The sequence below is a fragment of the Pantherophis guttatus genome, chromosome 5 (assembly GCF_059756535.1).
Source record: "Pantherophis guttatus breed Tessera chromosome 5, ASM5975653v1, whole genome shotgun sequence".
Classification (NCBI taxonomy): Eukaryota; Metazoa; Chordata; class Lepidosauria; order Squamata; family Colubridae; genus Pantherophis; species Pantherophis guttatus.
This window is the reverse complement of record NC_142067.1, coordinates 84875033-84890206: the sequence shown is the minus strand read 5'-3', so window position 1 is coordinate 84890206 and position 15174 is coordinate 84875033. Positions and strand designations below refer to the sequence as shown.

General features: G+C 39.9%; 1 protein-coding gene across 6 annotated transcripts in view; it reads left to right on the top strand.

The window, feature by feature from the left end:
- OFD1 (OFD1 centriole and centriolar satellite protein) overlaps nucleotides 1-15174 on the top strand; it is a 38752-nt gene that overhangs the window by 303 nt on the left and 23275 nt on the right. For 4 of the 6 annotated variants that reach the window (XM_034435197.3, XM_034435169.3, XM_087895263.1 and 1 more), the window contains exons 2-9: nucleotides 1716-1817; nucleotides 2772-2972; nucleotides 6142-6210; nucleotides 6296-6326; nucleotides 7051-7155; nucleotides 8223-8359; nucleotides 12214-12387; nucleotides 14217-14323. In XM_034435197.3, coding sequence (XP_034291088.1) covers nucleotides 1722-1817; nucleotides 2772-2972; nucleotides 6142-6210; nucleotides 6296-6326; nucleotides 7051-7155; nucleotides 8223-8359; nucleotides 12214-12387; nucleotides 14217-14323 — 920 coding nt within the window. In that variant the 5' untranslated portion in view covers nucleotides 1716-1721. Of the gene's footprint in view, nucleotides 1-404; nucleotides 525-1715; nucleotides 1818-2771; nucleotides 2973-5158; nucleotides 5398-6141; nucleotides 6211-6295; nucleotides 6327-7050; nucleotides 7156-8222; nucleotides 8360-12213; nucleotides 12388-14216; nucleotides 14324-15174 lie in introns of those variants that run through there. The other 2 variants (XM_060686682.2, XM_034435189.3) reach the window with 2 other exon arrangements.

Genomic DNA, 15174 nt, shown 5'->3' with positions numbered 1-15174 from the left:
GGGAAAGTAGCCTGGGAAGTGTGATGTCTATGAGACGGAAGTGGAGCAGATATTCTGGAGGAATGATTTTTTCAAACTGGGATGAACGTATTATTGCTTTGTTCTTTGCAGAGCAATGGATGGAATGCTGCTTTGGGTACTGTTACTTAAATATTAGAGTCCGAAGCTTTCTACCACAGTAATTAAAATTGCCTTTGCTAATTTCTTTTATTTGTAAGTAAAATCCAAACTTTTATATGATACAAAATGGAAAAGTAAGAAATGAGAGGAAAGCTTTTCTGGGTCATTATAAGGACACAAAACAGGAGTATACATCTAGCAAGTAAATAAAAATGCATAAAGTGGGCTTAGGGCATTAGAGTCTGGCAACTTTTAATGATAATATGACTTAACCTTCCTTTCAGAACCTGGTCTGCAGATGTGCTGGATCTCACTATGTCAGGGATCAGCAACCATAAACACTCAAAGAGCCATTTGAACCCATTTTCCACAGAAAACAAAACACTGGGAGCTACAAAACCTGGGTGGGTGTGGCCAACTTGACATCACACACTCCCATCCAGTCACATGACCCCCCTTCACATCCTTCTTCCTTCCATCCTCCCTCCTTTGATTTTTCCTTCCTTCCTTCCTTCCTTCCTTCCTTCCTTCCTTCCTTCCTTCCTTCCTTCCTTCCTTCCCTGCAGTGCTCTGCCAGCAAAAATGGAGCTCAGGAGGGCCGCATATGGCGCTCCTGAGCTCTGTGTGCAGCCTTCCCAAGCTCCATTTTCACTGGCAGAGCGCTGTAGGAGGCCATTGCAGCCAAAAACTGAGCTCGGGCCGCACACGGCCCTCCCAAGCTCTGTTTTCACTGGCAGAGGCACCATGGGCCAGTCCTTCGCTGTTTCCAGGGCGGCCCTGCAGGCCAGCTCTAAGCACACCCTGCTGGCTGGATCCGGCCTGCAGGCCTTGAATTTGACACTCCTGGTCTAGAGGTTAAGGCACCAGAATGCAAACCGGGAGACTGTGAATCCAATCTTAGCCATGAAAGCTAGCTGGGTGACTTTGGGCCAGTCACTTTCTCTCAGCCCAACTTACCTCACAGGGTTGTTGTGGGGACAATAGGAGGAGGAAGATGTGTTGAATATGTTCAGTGCCCTGAGTTATTTGTAAAAATAATAAAGGCAGGATACAAATAAATAAAAATAATAAAATAATACATGGGCTTTATATGATGAGTATTTTACTGATTATTGTTTTTATTGAAGCTTTCAGTATTTCATTTATTTTCATCTACATATCTGTTCTTTTTAATTCTATAAAATAATTCTATAAATTCAGATCTAAACTGAGTTGTTTGCTATCGTTATTTATGATCTTAAATTCCCAAAATGAATCTGTACCATTATTTATGTAGTTCAGTTATTTAAACTAAGCATTTAAGTCTTTATGTATCTACGTCTTTGTGCATTTGACAAACTAAATTCTAGTCTATGAAAGCTTAAGTTGTAGTAAAGAAAGTTGTAGTAAATGAGTAATATGTTATAGCATTTTTTGTTGTTTTGCTACAACACATTGCTCATTCTTCCAAACATTTAATTTTTAAAATGTTGTGATGTAGATTTCAGTATGTAGTGCTTAGTATTTTAATGGAGTCCATTTATATTGCCAAATATGTTATTGTGAAATTGGATTATGGATATAAAAATGTTACATTATTTTTTTCATGTTTTCAGATTCTGATGTCTTCATCTGAATTTAAAGCTCTGTCACAAGATGACCTCCGGAAACAATTATACCAGACATTTAAAAACCGTGGCGTTTTGGACACACTTAAGGTCTTTGATTTAAAATATATTAAAATTAGGATAATTTGGGTCTTAATCTTGGCAAAATCAGCTGAATATTTGTTATAATAAGTTATACCAATTTAATTTAAACTTTTGTTAAAAATGTAGTAGCTTACAGTTTAAATGATGCTGGGTATACTAAAATATATAGTATATTGGTAGCAGTAGTGATAAAATATGTGAAACCTTACAGATATCCAGTTTGTGATGACTTATTGATTCACACATCTATTAGAAAGATACCTTTACTAGTTTTATACACTTTTTTTCAGTGCATTTTTGGGGAAGACCCCCCCCCCATAATCTAAGATTCATACAGTAATTTAAATTAGAGGGATTAAATGTGGTTCTCTTTTTAGCCACTTTCATATGAATTATTAAATTTTAAATTCTTGCCATTTTAAAATGTGCAAGCTTGTATACACCTAACATAGATTTAACCCTAATACACAAATTAAGACATCCTTGCTATGGGAATCAAAGCATTCCAGCACTGCCCATATCTATGATGTGACTACCAATTTTTCTCATAAAGCTCATGCTCTGCTCAAATTATAGTTTGGCTGCCAAAAGATTGCCCAATCCTAATCTTTAAAATTAGAGTGCATTTTCATTTTATTCAAGGGAGCTTTTCAAATATTCTCAATGCAGATCAGATCAAAACATTAACTTTAATTAGGAGTGTGTAAAATGACATAACATTTAATTAGTGATACCCACCTTGTGCTTCTCTAAACTCATTCCAAAGTATATCCCCAAACCATAGCTTTCTCCTTAATGTAAATTATTACAAAACCAATACCACATTATGCATAATATAACACATAGCTCAGTTTTACCTTTCCAGATTTAAAACTTCACTAATTATCATGTTTATACCCTGCTTTTCTTCAGGGGGGAAGTTTAAAACAACAGTAATGAATTTTTTTGTTGTTGTTTCAGATGCAACTCCGTAAGCAACTCATACATGAACTAATGAATCCAGTTTTATGTAGAGAAATTCTCCCAAAGGCTACTTCTAGTGAATGCAGTTCATTGATCATTGTGGCATGTAATAGTTTAGTGGCAGATCATTTGCGAAGATGTGGCTATGAATATTCACTGTCTGTTTTTTACCCAGAAAGTGGATTAGAAAAGGATAAAGTAAGTACTTTCCTCTTCAAAAGTGGAGAGGTATTTCCTGAGCATGTTTCTTCCAATCAAGTTGCATTCTGAAACCAAAATAGGAGCTGAGTAGCTTTTTCTGTTTTTTGTTACAGTGTGCCTTCTTAATTTAGAACTGGTACCCAATTTTTTTTTTTTAATCTATTACAAGAATTTCTCAACCTAAGGCAGTTTGCTTAACTATGGTTCAAATTAATGACAGTCTTGGAAAGGGTAGTTTATGGCCTGTAAAGCACTTTCAACTATCACAAAATATTGCACCAGCCTTCATGTGATCATGATCTGAGTGTTTGGCATCCTGTTTGTAGTTAGGACCAGTTGCCAAGCATCCTACAGTCATGTGATCTCTGTTTGCAATCTTCTTTGCCAGCTTTCCCAGAAACCCAGTGGGGAAGCTAGCAGAGAAGGTTGCAGGCTGCTGCCATCTGCTGAGGACTTCTCATCTTTGGGGGCTAGCTGAAAAAATTCCCTGCCAAAGGATTTTAGCTGTGTGCCTGATAGCCAAAATCCAAGCAGGCACAAAACTGAAATCCTTTGGCAGGAAGTTCTTTCAGACAACTCTCAGAGACAAGAGGGAGCAGAAATCCAAGCAAGATTTCAAACTCCTGCTAGGACTTTCAGTTTGCTTGGTGCATGCCACCAAGTAAAATGTTAAAATTTGCACTGGTTGCCACTAAAATCCATAAAAAATTGAAATCACTAAATTTTTTCCAAGCAGCTTTAAGCTAGGTTTCTTCACAGCTCCTATTTATTTATTTAATGCCCTGCATTTTGTTTGAAACAGCATTTTTTAACGAAATCGAAGAGTTAAAGTATACTTTTCAATTTTATTTAGTGATTAAGAACCTGGCAAGAAGTGTCCCTACAAATTCTCTTAACACTGTATTAGAGGCAGGCAACTGTAATATTTTATGAGCATAAGAAGGTGCTTTATATTAACATTTGGTTCATTAACTCAGTGTTGTGATAGAAGGAAAAAGTGACAAATTCCTTTTTTGCTAATTTATAGGCAAAACCTATGAAGTATTTGAAGAGGCTTTTTCATAGAGAATGTTCAAAGGTGGCATGCATATATACAATCTAAAACAATATTTGTATGAACGCATACTTATGCTGATGATGCTAATGGGGTAAAGGATCAGGGAGAGAATTGTAGTACTTTTACATGTTTCTTTGTAAAAGGCATATACATTTTAAATTTCCTTAAGAAACTTAAGAATAGATTATAACTCCACAAGTATTTTCAAAAGCAGAAGTGGAAAGACAAAGTTCTCTAGGAATATTAGACAGACAGGAAAAGCAATAATGTTTCAAGATAACAAAAATCTAAATTGGTATGTGTTTATTTCTTATATTTTTATCTAATAACCAAGTGCTCTTGGCATTTTGCATAGTTAACATATCAAAAAGATTTTAAACAATGTTAAGAAAGAAAAATAATCTGCAGTGAATTAGTAATCCAGCAAGATATACTTTCTAATGATGAATAAGACTTTAATATCAAGTATAAAACTATAGAAATGTTTCGTATAAGAGTTGTGTCTTGTTTGGCAATGAAAAAGGTCAAATGCATTTCTCTCTGAAGAGAGGACAAACTAACATCTGAAGATTTCCTTGAGGTACTCTACCTTCTGATTCTTCAGGGTTTTAAATTCAGTACCAAAGAAACCCTTAAATGGAATTTGAAAAAAGACTGGTGATCTAGCAGTTTTAATCAAGCACTGGTACCACATGACCTTTTTGAATAGTGGTAGATAGTAATACTGTAGCTCTACTTGGACTAAATTTTTGAGCCATCTTTAGAATTGTCCCATATACTGAAAAACCCTTTTCTATTACTTAATGGATTGAGGAGTACAGTATTCATAAGATTGATTGTAATCTATATATATAAAAGCGAAATCCATTCACTCATCATGAAATCTCCAGAATGATAAAGCCTACAAACTTGAACTTTGGCACGTATGTTCCTCTTGGCTTCTAGGTGCTCGCTAAGAAAGAATTTTTTGAAATTACCATCAGATCATTAGTATTGCATATATAGTATATTCATATACAGTATATTAACACACTCTGATGCTAAGGAGTTAGACGTTCTACTCCCCCTCCCCACCTGAAAAGTTCCAACTGCCAGGTGCCTCACATTCCATTACCTCAGTTCAAACTGGCAGACGTTCCACTCCTTCATTGAGGAGCGGTCTGGGGCTCTTTACAGTACTAAACGTCCCTACCTCATCAAAATGTCTACGCCTTCCACCTATGGAACTGCTTCTGAACTCAAGGCGGCAGGAGAGATATTCCCTTATGAGCTTCAATCACCGACCACCACTGAGCCAACGGATTGTGAACCGAATTTCTCTTGCATAGTGTCCGAGGCCCAAATCACTTCTTACACTGACCTCAGGTCAGACAAATTTGTTCCTTCTACTGTAACACCAGTCACTGGCAGAGGCACTGTGGGCCAGCCTTTCACTGTTTCCATGGTGGCCCTGCAGGCCAGATCTAAGCACACCCCGCTGGCTGGATCCAGCCTGCAGGCCTTGAATTTGACACTCCTGGTCTAGAGGTTAAGGCACCAGAATGCAAACCGGGAGACTGAATCCAATCTTAGCCATGAAAGCCAGCTGAGTGACTGGGCCAGTCACTCTCTCTCAGCCCAACCTTACCTCACAGGGTTGTTATGGGGACAATAGAAGGAGGAAGATAATAACCCCTACGTTAATCAAGCAGCTACAGCCAAATATGCCAACATTCAAAGTGCAGGGGCAGGTCTACCACAGGATAGGGAGTATCATGGCGGGGCCTCAGCAGCAGCCTTCATTTCTCCAGATATACTTTGTTGGTGATGATGACAATGAGAGGGACATCCATTCTGGAATCTATCCGGGCATTACTAGTTCAATTTATCATGCCCAATCACATAGTTTCGTAGCAAAGCACAGTTATCCAGCTAGTAGATATATATGTAACTGTGGAAATTGTAGATGGAGACATTTCGTTGGCTATAGAAAAGGAGAAAATGCTGACTTATATGTTGAAGTACTATCTTTTGCCATTTACAATATGATATTTTATTTTATTGTTCTCAACTATGTAGAATTTAAAATATGTAGATGATGGTTAAGAATTTACTTTTCTTTTTCCGTAGGAGCTTAGTATACAAGATCTGCTCCAGCTAATTAGGATCAGTCCAACGAGTGATCTTTATAAAATGCTGGTAAAAGAATATTACTTCAACAAAATTTATGTATTCAGCTCCTAGTAGTGAACATTGTTTTGAATAAATGGATTTCTGTTTACAGATTTCAGATTTAACAAAAACCAGCATGAAAGGTATGACTTTCAATTTATTTGTTTTAAACTGTTTAGTGATACGCATACGTCATTATAAGCTACTCAAAGATGTTGAGGAAATGGATGTCATGAAAACCTCCTAACTAAAATGTTAAAAATGCTAACCCTGTCCATTACAAAGATCTTATTCCTGCTTACTGTGCAGATTGAGTTTAAAAAAATAATCTCCACAACTACAAAAACCGTCTCTCTCCCTGCTTTAAAACAAACCTTCTATTTTAGTATAAAATTAAAGCAGAAGGATGATTAGCATTCAGTATATTTAAAAACATAAACTGCCATTAGAGAATTAATTTGTAAAATGTCATTTCTGATTTAATGTAATGTTTTGAGGAAATGAATTGGGCAAAATAGGGATAGGATTTGGTAACCAATATGACTGCAGTGTTAGAAGATCATTTTTTGCTTTAAATTCCATGAACTGTCCTTTGCTTTTTTACTGTTATGACAGTGGCCCCCCACCTTTTGGGTGCTGGGGATCCATTCCTTGGAGAGTGTTTTTTCTGCAGACGGGAGGGAGTGGTTTCATGCTGCCTGGATCCCACCTGTGGGCTTCACTTGCTTGCATGGACAGGTTCCTGTTGGGCCACAGACCGGTGCCAGTCCGCGGCCCAGGGTTTGGGACTCTGTGTTATAGCATAGCATTCTTTTTTGATATTCTCCTTATGAGAGATAGATTTGTTATTAATTGTACTTCTCCAAGGCTTTCTTGTACAGATGTTAACAGAATTAGTGGAATACAATTTCTGCAAGGAGACCTGTAGTGCAGAAACTCAGACAAGTTCAGCACTCTACAAAGAATCTCTTGGTAAGTTTAGTACTATAATTGACTTATCCTCAGGCAACTCAGCAAATTATCTATGTAGCTTCAGTGGATGTGTGTATATTTAGCAGGATTTTAGGTGAGGGCCAAAACCTCTTAGGCATTTTAGTATTGAAATGTGTACAGGTACCTCTCAGTCCTCAATTACATTTGCCTTATTTTTGTTAGACATAGATATATTATAGTTTGTAAATTTTTATTACAGTTTGTAAATGGAGGTTATGTTCCAATAGAAGAGAATATCTGTAGCTCAGGATTGAATTATGTAATCCTTTTCTCTTTGAACTTGGTGGTTTGCTTGCAGACATTTCATTACCAACCAGGTAATATCAGTGCTAGCGAGTATGGAGTTTGCTCCATGTTTACATACAGTAGCTTGCAAGTTATTGTATATAAACGGAGCAAATCCCACATTCCCCAGCACTGATAGTGTTACCTAGTCAGGTAATGAAACATCTGCGATCAAACAACCAAGGGCTCCATAGTTATCTTTCAGGGAACATCAAGGGATCCACAATTATCTTTCATTAATGTTAACAGTTAACAGTAACAGAATTGGAGTTCATCTAGTCCAACCCCCTGCTCATGCAGGAGACCTGTATTAGGGATTTGAACTGCCAACCTTTCTGTTTGACATGCTCAGTGTCTTAGTCACTGAGCCACCTAGTCAGACTTGTTGATACTGGGTGTTGCTTCGCAGATCATTTTTTTAACAGGATGAGTAGCAGAATTCTTCTTCTTGCTCCCTTTGTCATATACAGTATATGGTACTGTAAGATGGCATCTGTTAATATGATCCCCCAAACAACTATTTTTCTGAAGAATTCCATTGCTCAGCTTCTCATCTGTGCATTAAGCCAGTTTTCTAAATTAGTCTGCATTTTAAGTTCTGTTTTCAACCTCTGTATCATACTACGTTATATTCATATACGTAGAAATACCAACAAGAAATACCAAAATAATTTGGTTTCATTTTCTTCTCCTTTGGATATTTTTTACTAAAGACTTTTATACCTCAATAATGGAACACTTCATATATTTTGTTTTTGTAGCTGAGAAACTTCAACTAATTGATGAACAGTTTGCAGACATGTATCCTCAGCGCCATTTATCTGAGTCTTTTCATGTAAAACTTGCTGAATATAAAAGAGAAATAGAGCAGCAACTGCAAGCAGAAATGTCGCAAAAGGTAATGACAGCTGGAAAGGAGAAAAGGGATAGTTACAGCTATATGAAATTATTGTAATTTCATATATTCATATTCATGCCTATGTTGTTTTATGTTTGTCTCCTTGTTTTTATGACTGGCTTTTTCTTAAGAAAATAAAACCCAAGGAAGAAAAGTAAAGGATCAATATTTGTTGAACTTAACATTATTATTGGCTGCCGATTTGGTTCCAGGTGCAATTCAAGGTGCTGGTGGTCACCTTTAAAGCCCTTCATGGCTTGGAACCAGGTTTTCTAAGAGACCATCTCTTGCCGGTCACATCAACCTGACCCATCAGAGCGGGGAGGCAGGGAATGTTGCAGGTCCCATCCCCTAGGGAGATACACCTGGTGGAACCCAAAAAAAGGGCCTTCTCTATGGTGGTTCTCTATCTCTGGAACATCATTCCCCCAGAGATTAGAATGGCCCCCACTTTAGCACTCTTCTGGAAGGCGCTAAAGACCTGGTTCTGCCAGTGGGCCTGGGGAACCCAGAGCGGGATAGAGCCCATTAGATGTCTGTCGCCGGGGTGGGTGCGTGTGATTTTATTACATTAATTTATTTGATTCTTTTTTATTAGTTTTATTGTTTTAAATGAGGTTTTATATTCTGCCATGTGCAAATAGGCGGCAATATAAATTCAATAAATAAATAAATTATTGATGTTATAAGTAAAAGGAATTTGTCTATTATAAGAGAGAAAACTTTCTTCTATTTAGAGTATGTGAGGTGAATAATATTTTGAATGATTGTTAAAATAAGCACAGATAGCCAACTAATTGGATTATGTTCTATACCGGATGTCAGCAACCCATGGCTCTAGAGCCGCATGCGGCTCTTTCACCCCTCTGCTGCGGCTCACTGTGGCCCTGTTGCGGCAGAGGGATGAAAGAGCTGTCGCCCTGTCGCAGCAGTGGTGATGGGCAGAACCTTAATGCAGGAGCAAAGCGCCCCTGCAGTTGCCTTTGCGCGGCAACAGCACTCCGCTTTCATTGTACATTTGCTGTTGCCGCCAGCAAAGAGGGCTGGGAGAGAACGGCGGGGACGGATCTTGTGGAGTGGGGGCCATTCCCCAAGCCTGGCCTTCCTCCTCCCTTGTCGGCGAGGCCAAGAGAAAGAAGGGGGCGGTGTGGGGAAGCGCTCCCCTCCCCCAGCCGAGCGCTGAGCACAAAAGCCCAATGGGGGGGCTGCCGGCCTGGCAGAAGCGCCCCCATTGGCGAGTCAGACGGTGGAGAGGCCTGATCCAGCTCTCGCAGCTGTCCCGCTGTTTGGCACTTCCAACGCGAGCTGCCGCCTTTGAAATGCACCGCGCCTTTGAGGAAGCCGGGCAGCAATGTCTGGGGCCGGGGGGGGGGGGAGGAAGCAGAGGCATCAGGGCTGCTCCTCCCTCTCCTCAGCAGAAAAGGAGAGGGTTGAGAGAGAGAAGAGGAGAGGAGAGTGGAGAGAGTTGTGGGCAGAGTGCCAGAGGGTCAGAAGGCATGCTCCAATGTTGCTCCAACAGTATTTCCAGCACACGCTGCTCCTGAATTGGATTTGAGCAGGGGGAAGGGTAGGGGGGATTCTAGGAGGAGAAACCCAGCTGGCTTTCCTTTTGGCGTGGGGCAGGGGGAAGACCCAATATCCCCTCCATGACCTGCCCACTGCTCTAGCAGCAGTACAGTGAAAGCGCACTTCACAATGGGGGAGACTGGGTCCCCTCGTCCTCCTGGAGCCAATTCCCTGCCCACTCGCCCCTGGGAACTCTCTCTCTCGGGGCAGAGAGCAGGTTGTTCGTCCAGTACTAACCAAGACCGAAACGGCCGCCCGCCGTTTCCTGATGCAGTCGGGCAGCGAGAGAGTGACAGAAAGAGAGAGAGACAAATTCAGCTCAGTTCGGCTCTGTCCCCCTCTCTCCGCCTTGCCCAGTTTTGCAAGGATTCAGCAGACGCTGCCTTGGTGATGGTATGTGTGTGTGTTGTCCATACTTTGCCTGCTAAGCATCTTTGGGAGCGCCCAGAGACTAATTGGACCGAGTTGCAGGAAGTGTGTGCATGCCTGTGTGAGTGTGCAGCTGCTTGGGATGATTCTTCTCTGAAGTGTGTGCGGCGATCTAAGGTGGCAAACTCGTGGTGCTGTGATGTAACAGCCTGACAGTCACTCCTTTTGCAACGCAAAGTTTATTTTTGTATCTTTCCAGAGACAGAGTGAACGTGGCCGAATTTCCTTACAGTTATTCTCTGGGTGTGTGGGTTGGGAAGTGGGGAAGAGGGAAGGAGGAAGGGAGGGAGACAGAAAGAAAGAGAGAGAGAGAGACATAGAGAGATGAGAGAGAGAAAGAGATAGAAAGAGATGGAGATAGAGAAAGAGGAGAGAGAGGGAGGGAGATAGAGAAAGAGATGAGAGAGAAAGATGAGAGGGAGGGAGAGGGAGAAAGAGATGAGAGAGATGAGAGGGAGAGAAAGAGTTGAGAGAGAGAAAGATGAGAGAGGGAGGGAGGAAGAGAGAGAAAGAGAGAAATGAGAGGGAGAGAGAAAGAGATGAGAGGGAGGGAGGGAGAGGGATAAAGGGAGACATGGAAGAGAGGGAAGGAGAGAGAGAAGGAAAGAGAGAGACACACAGAGAGATACCTGTTTCCCATAGAAAAGAAAACACTGGGAGCCACAAAACCTGGGTAGGCATGGCGGGGGGGGGGGGTCATGTGACTGGGTGGGAGTGAGTGATGTCGAGTTGGCCACACCCACCCAGGTTTTGTGGCTCCCAGTGTTTTGTTTCCTGTGGGAAATGGGTCCAAATGGCTCTTTTGAGTGTTTAAGGTTTCAGACCGCTGTTCTATACTATCAGCTACAGCTGAAAGGGTCTCAGAAAAACTACAATTGGATCGCCAAATAGTTTCTTCCCTCACAGGAGACAATTTGAAATAGGGACATAGTACATCAAGAGGAAGTATTAACAGATTCCTCTGCAACATGTTGGTGCTTCTTTTCCTGTTCCCTGCTTGTTGGAAAAGTAAAATGTGTTCTGAATATATGTATTTTGAAATCAAATTGTATATATAAATAACATGACCCACAAATACTGGTTGTATCTAGTGTAACCCAGTGATGTTCAAATCCCTGAGCTTCTGTGTTGTTTTTAATTCTGTGACTGTCAATTCCATAACAATAGCACCTAGACATATACTGCTACACAGTGCTTTACAACCCTCTCTTAAGTGGTCTACAGCAGTGTTTCCCAAACTTGACCCTTTGAAGATGTATGGACTTCAACTCCCAGAATTCCTCAACCAGGCATACTGGCTGGGGAATTCTGGGAGTTGAAGTCCATGCATCTTAAAATAGCCAAGTTTGGGAAACACTGGTCTACAGAATCAGCACATTGCCCCCAGCAATTTGGATCCTCATTTTACCAAAGGATGGAAGGCTGAGTCAACCTTGAGCTGGTCAGGATCAAATTCCTGGCTGTGGGTAGACTTTGCCTGTAATACTACTGTACATTCTAATCACTGTGCCATTCCATACTTTTCTTTCTCAATATCTGAAATGTTATAGACTGCAGAGATGAGGAAATATGTCCATTCTTGAGCATAAATGAAGCATAAATAATTTAAGGTTCCAACAGTATTCCCTGAACATCTGCATTTTAAGATAAATGGCTTTGTTAATTCTAGGTGAATGCTGCTATTTCAAATTTCCCTCAAAAGTTGAAAATATACCATATGAATAAATGTTAATGTCATTAAGAAATTTAAAGAAATTACAAGATGAACAGTACACTTGAAGCACAGGAAAAGGTAGTTGAATTTCTGGCCAGCATACCTGTTTTCAGTGTTTTCAATTTCTGTTTTATAAATGTTACAGTTACAACACTTCAAGGATGTTGAAATTGCCAAAATCAAAATGGATGAAAGGGCAAAATCCCAGAAAGAAATTTCAGAACTTCGGAAAGAGTTTCAAAGAGATCATCGGGCCAAGTCAGAGGCTCTGATCTCTCGAGAAAGAAATGCTATTGAAAGACTTCATAAACAGCAAGAGGTAATTTTAAAAAAAGTAAAGCTACATAGTTATTAATCCTTTGAAATTTTCTGCAATGAAAGTGTTTGGTGAACTATCCATGCAATGAAAGTGTTTGGTGAACTATCCAATATTAGGAGTTCTTTCAGAAAGTTTCTGAAAGTAATTATGTATATTTTGCCTTGGTTTCTGATATCACATATGGTTATTAGTACATTAGATACTCATAATAAAAATAGGATTTTTAAGAGGATTTCAATGGGTTGACATGTCACATTATGCTTAATTATGTAGGATGCTACTAATGTTCAGTTTGTACTGGGAAAATGAAGATATATTTATTTATTCAGCTAATGGCCTATATTTGATAAACAGAGTTGTGAAAGAAATGGGAAATGTGTTTTATTTTGGGCTTGCAAGAAGATATCCAATCTGGATTGTTCCATCAAGATGCCATGCATTGACTGCATTATGACAGAACAAAAATTGAATCACTTGAAGTATTTTGTGCTTCATTGAGGAGAAAACATGAAATATTTCAAACATTTAGGACAATTTTTTTAATTAGTCCTATTAATTTTACCTCATGATCAAAGTTTCTGGGAATGTTTTTTAAGCTTATCTTAAAATGGCTTGAAAACTTTGAAAACCTTTTGAAATAAGAATGCAGAACAAGCCTCTTGGTCCAATTTCACCACAGGATCACAAGAATAGACAGAACATAATATGAAATACTAACCTCTCAGTATTTGGCAAATTGTCAGGTCTACATAGTGTCCTGCCATTCTGTTGGAGGGGAGGGGGGAAGGCTGGCTGGCATTTTTCGCATGCTTTTGCTATAAGCACTTGAGAATTAGGGAGTGGGATTGTCTTTGGAGTCAGAGCAGACTTGCAGCCGGTTCCAGCCTGGTTCCAAGGCCGTCATGCCCTGAGAGTGACCTGTTATCTACCTAGCACTTCAGCTTTCTCAAATCATCCTTGTGGCATCACATTGGCTGCCGGTGGACTGGTCGGAGGTTGGGTTTGGGGAAATGGAAGAATTGCTTTGTGCTTTGCGCAGGACCTTCAGATTCCGCCTGACTTTACTGCAACCACTTACTCTCAGAAAAAGTTATTTTGATTCAACTCAATGGAATCAAGAGTTTCGCATTCCTGAGAGACCAGCTGGGGCAAGTCCTTACAGGTGTGGATATAAGTATTTGTTTCATCCTTTTCCCATGCTTCCTTGAATTCAAACAGGAGTATATCCTTCTTTTCCTATAGGTTGATTGAAAGAGATGCAGATAAAGAAATTACAGAATTGTCTTCTCTCTCCCTCTCTCTAGTTACAACAGAAATGGCTTATTTTCTGGACAGTCGTGCAGCATCGTTGGAGAATAATCAGTTCTAGAATGAATCTTTTACAATGCCACAAGTAGTAGTGTTCCTTAAAATGCCTGCTAGATCTCCCTCCCCAGATCACCTGACTAAGCCTAAATCCAGTCCACTTAGAGAGGAGAATTGCAAAACAACTTCACTTTGTACATGACATTGTGAAACATGCCTTTCAGACTACTTGAAATATCTGTTTCAAGCTTAAAATGTTTTGCTTGTCCCTAGTGACAAGAGGGTTTTTGTTTTGTTTTGTTTTGTTACCTGGTTTGGAATTCATTGCTTCATGTTCATTGATCTGCCCTCATACTTGTTATTTCACCTAAGCTGCAGTTTCCATATCTTCTTGTGCCAAGTAACTAGTTTATCAATAAACCAGTGAAGGAAGTAGGAACTTATGGAAGTTGGTATTACAAACATTGGTTTTTTCAAATTGTTGTTTTTGAGGGATATATCACCCAAACTGTTTTTCCTAACAGATTGATGCAAAGGAAATTTACTTGCAAAGACAAACCTTACTAAAAGATATTGAAACAGTAAGAAGCCGAGAGGAAGAACTAAAGAAGAGAATAGAAGTCTTTGAAATGTGAGTTTTTAAAAATAATTAATGGAAATACTTCTTTTGTGAAGCGATTCCTATCTTAATTTTCTAAATGTCACACCTTATAGACCAGGGGTATCAAACTCGTGTCGTCACGGCGGCATCACATGACATATTGTGACTTTTTCCCCCTTTGCTAAACTGGGCGTGGGTGTGGCCAGTGCATGATAAATCCGGCCCATTGGCCAGGAGTTTGACAGCCCTGTTATAGACAAAAAAAAAATAGATTCATTTCATTAAGAAACAATCAAAAGATCCTGGAAAGGCTGCTGAGGAACCATTGTATGCTATTGTATATACCCATGATGGCGAACCTATGACACATGTGCTCGAAGTGGCACACAGAGCCATGTCGCCTGGCATGCGCGGCGTTGCCCGTTCCTCTTCCATGTTTCTGGCGCGCATGCGCATGTGATGATCAGCTGGCCTTTGTGCGTGTGGCAGTATCGGAAACTGGAAGAGCTGGTCTTCCATTTTCCTGCGTGATCATGCACACCAGTCAGCTGATCATCATGCGCAACAGAAACCCGGAAGACTAGCATGTGCGCCAGAAACCCAGAAGACTAAATGAACCGGAAGTTGATTTTCGGATGCATGCATGCACCTGGGCAATTCTTCCGGGTTGCAACCCAGACGAGCGCATGTGCCATTACTGGTATATACCTTTCTCCCTAACATAGGAATTTTTTTCTGGGATATATGTATTTAACATGTTTAAATCCACATTTTAAACTGCATAAAATGGAGAAGATTTGAAAGAAGTTGGTCTATATTACGAAATGCAGTAAATCAAGAAATCAATGTGTGAAAGAATAGAACTTCTCAATATAGGCAAC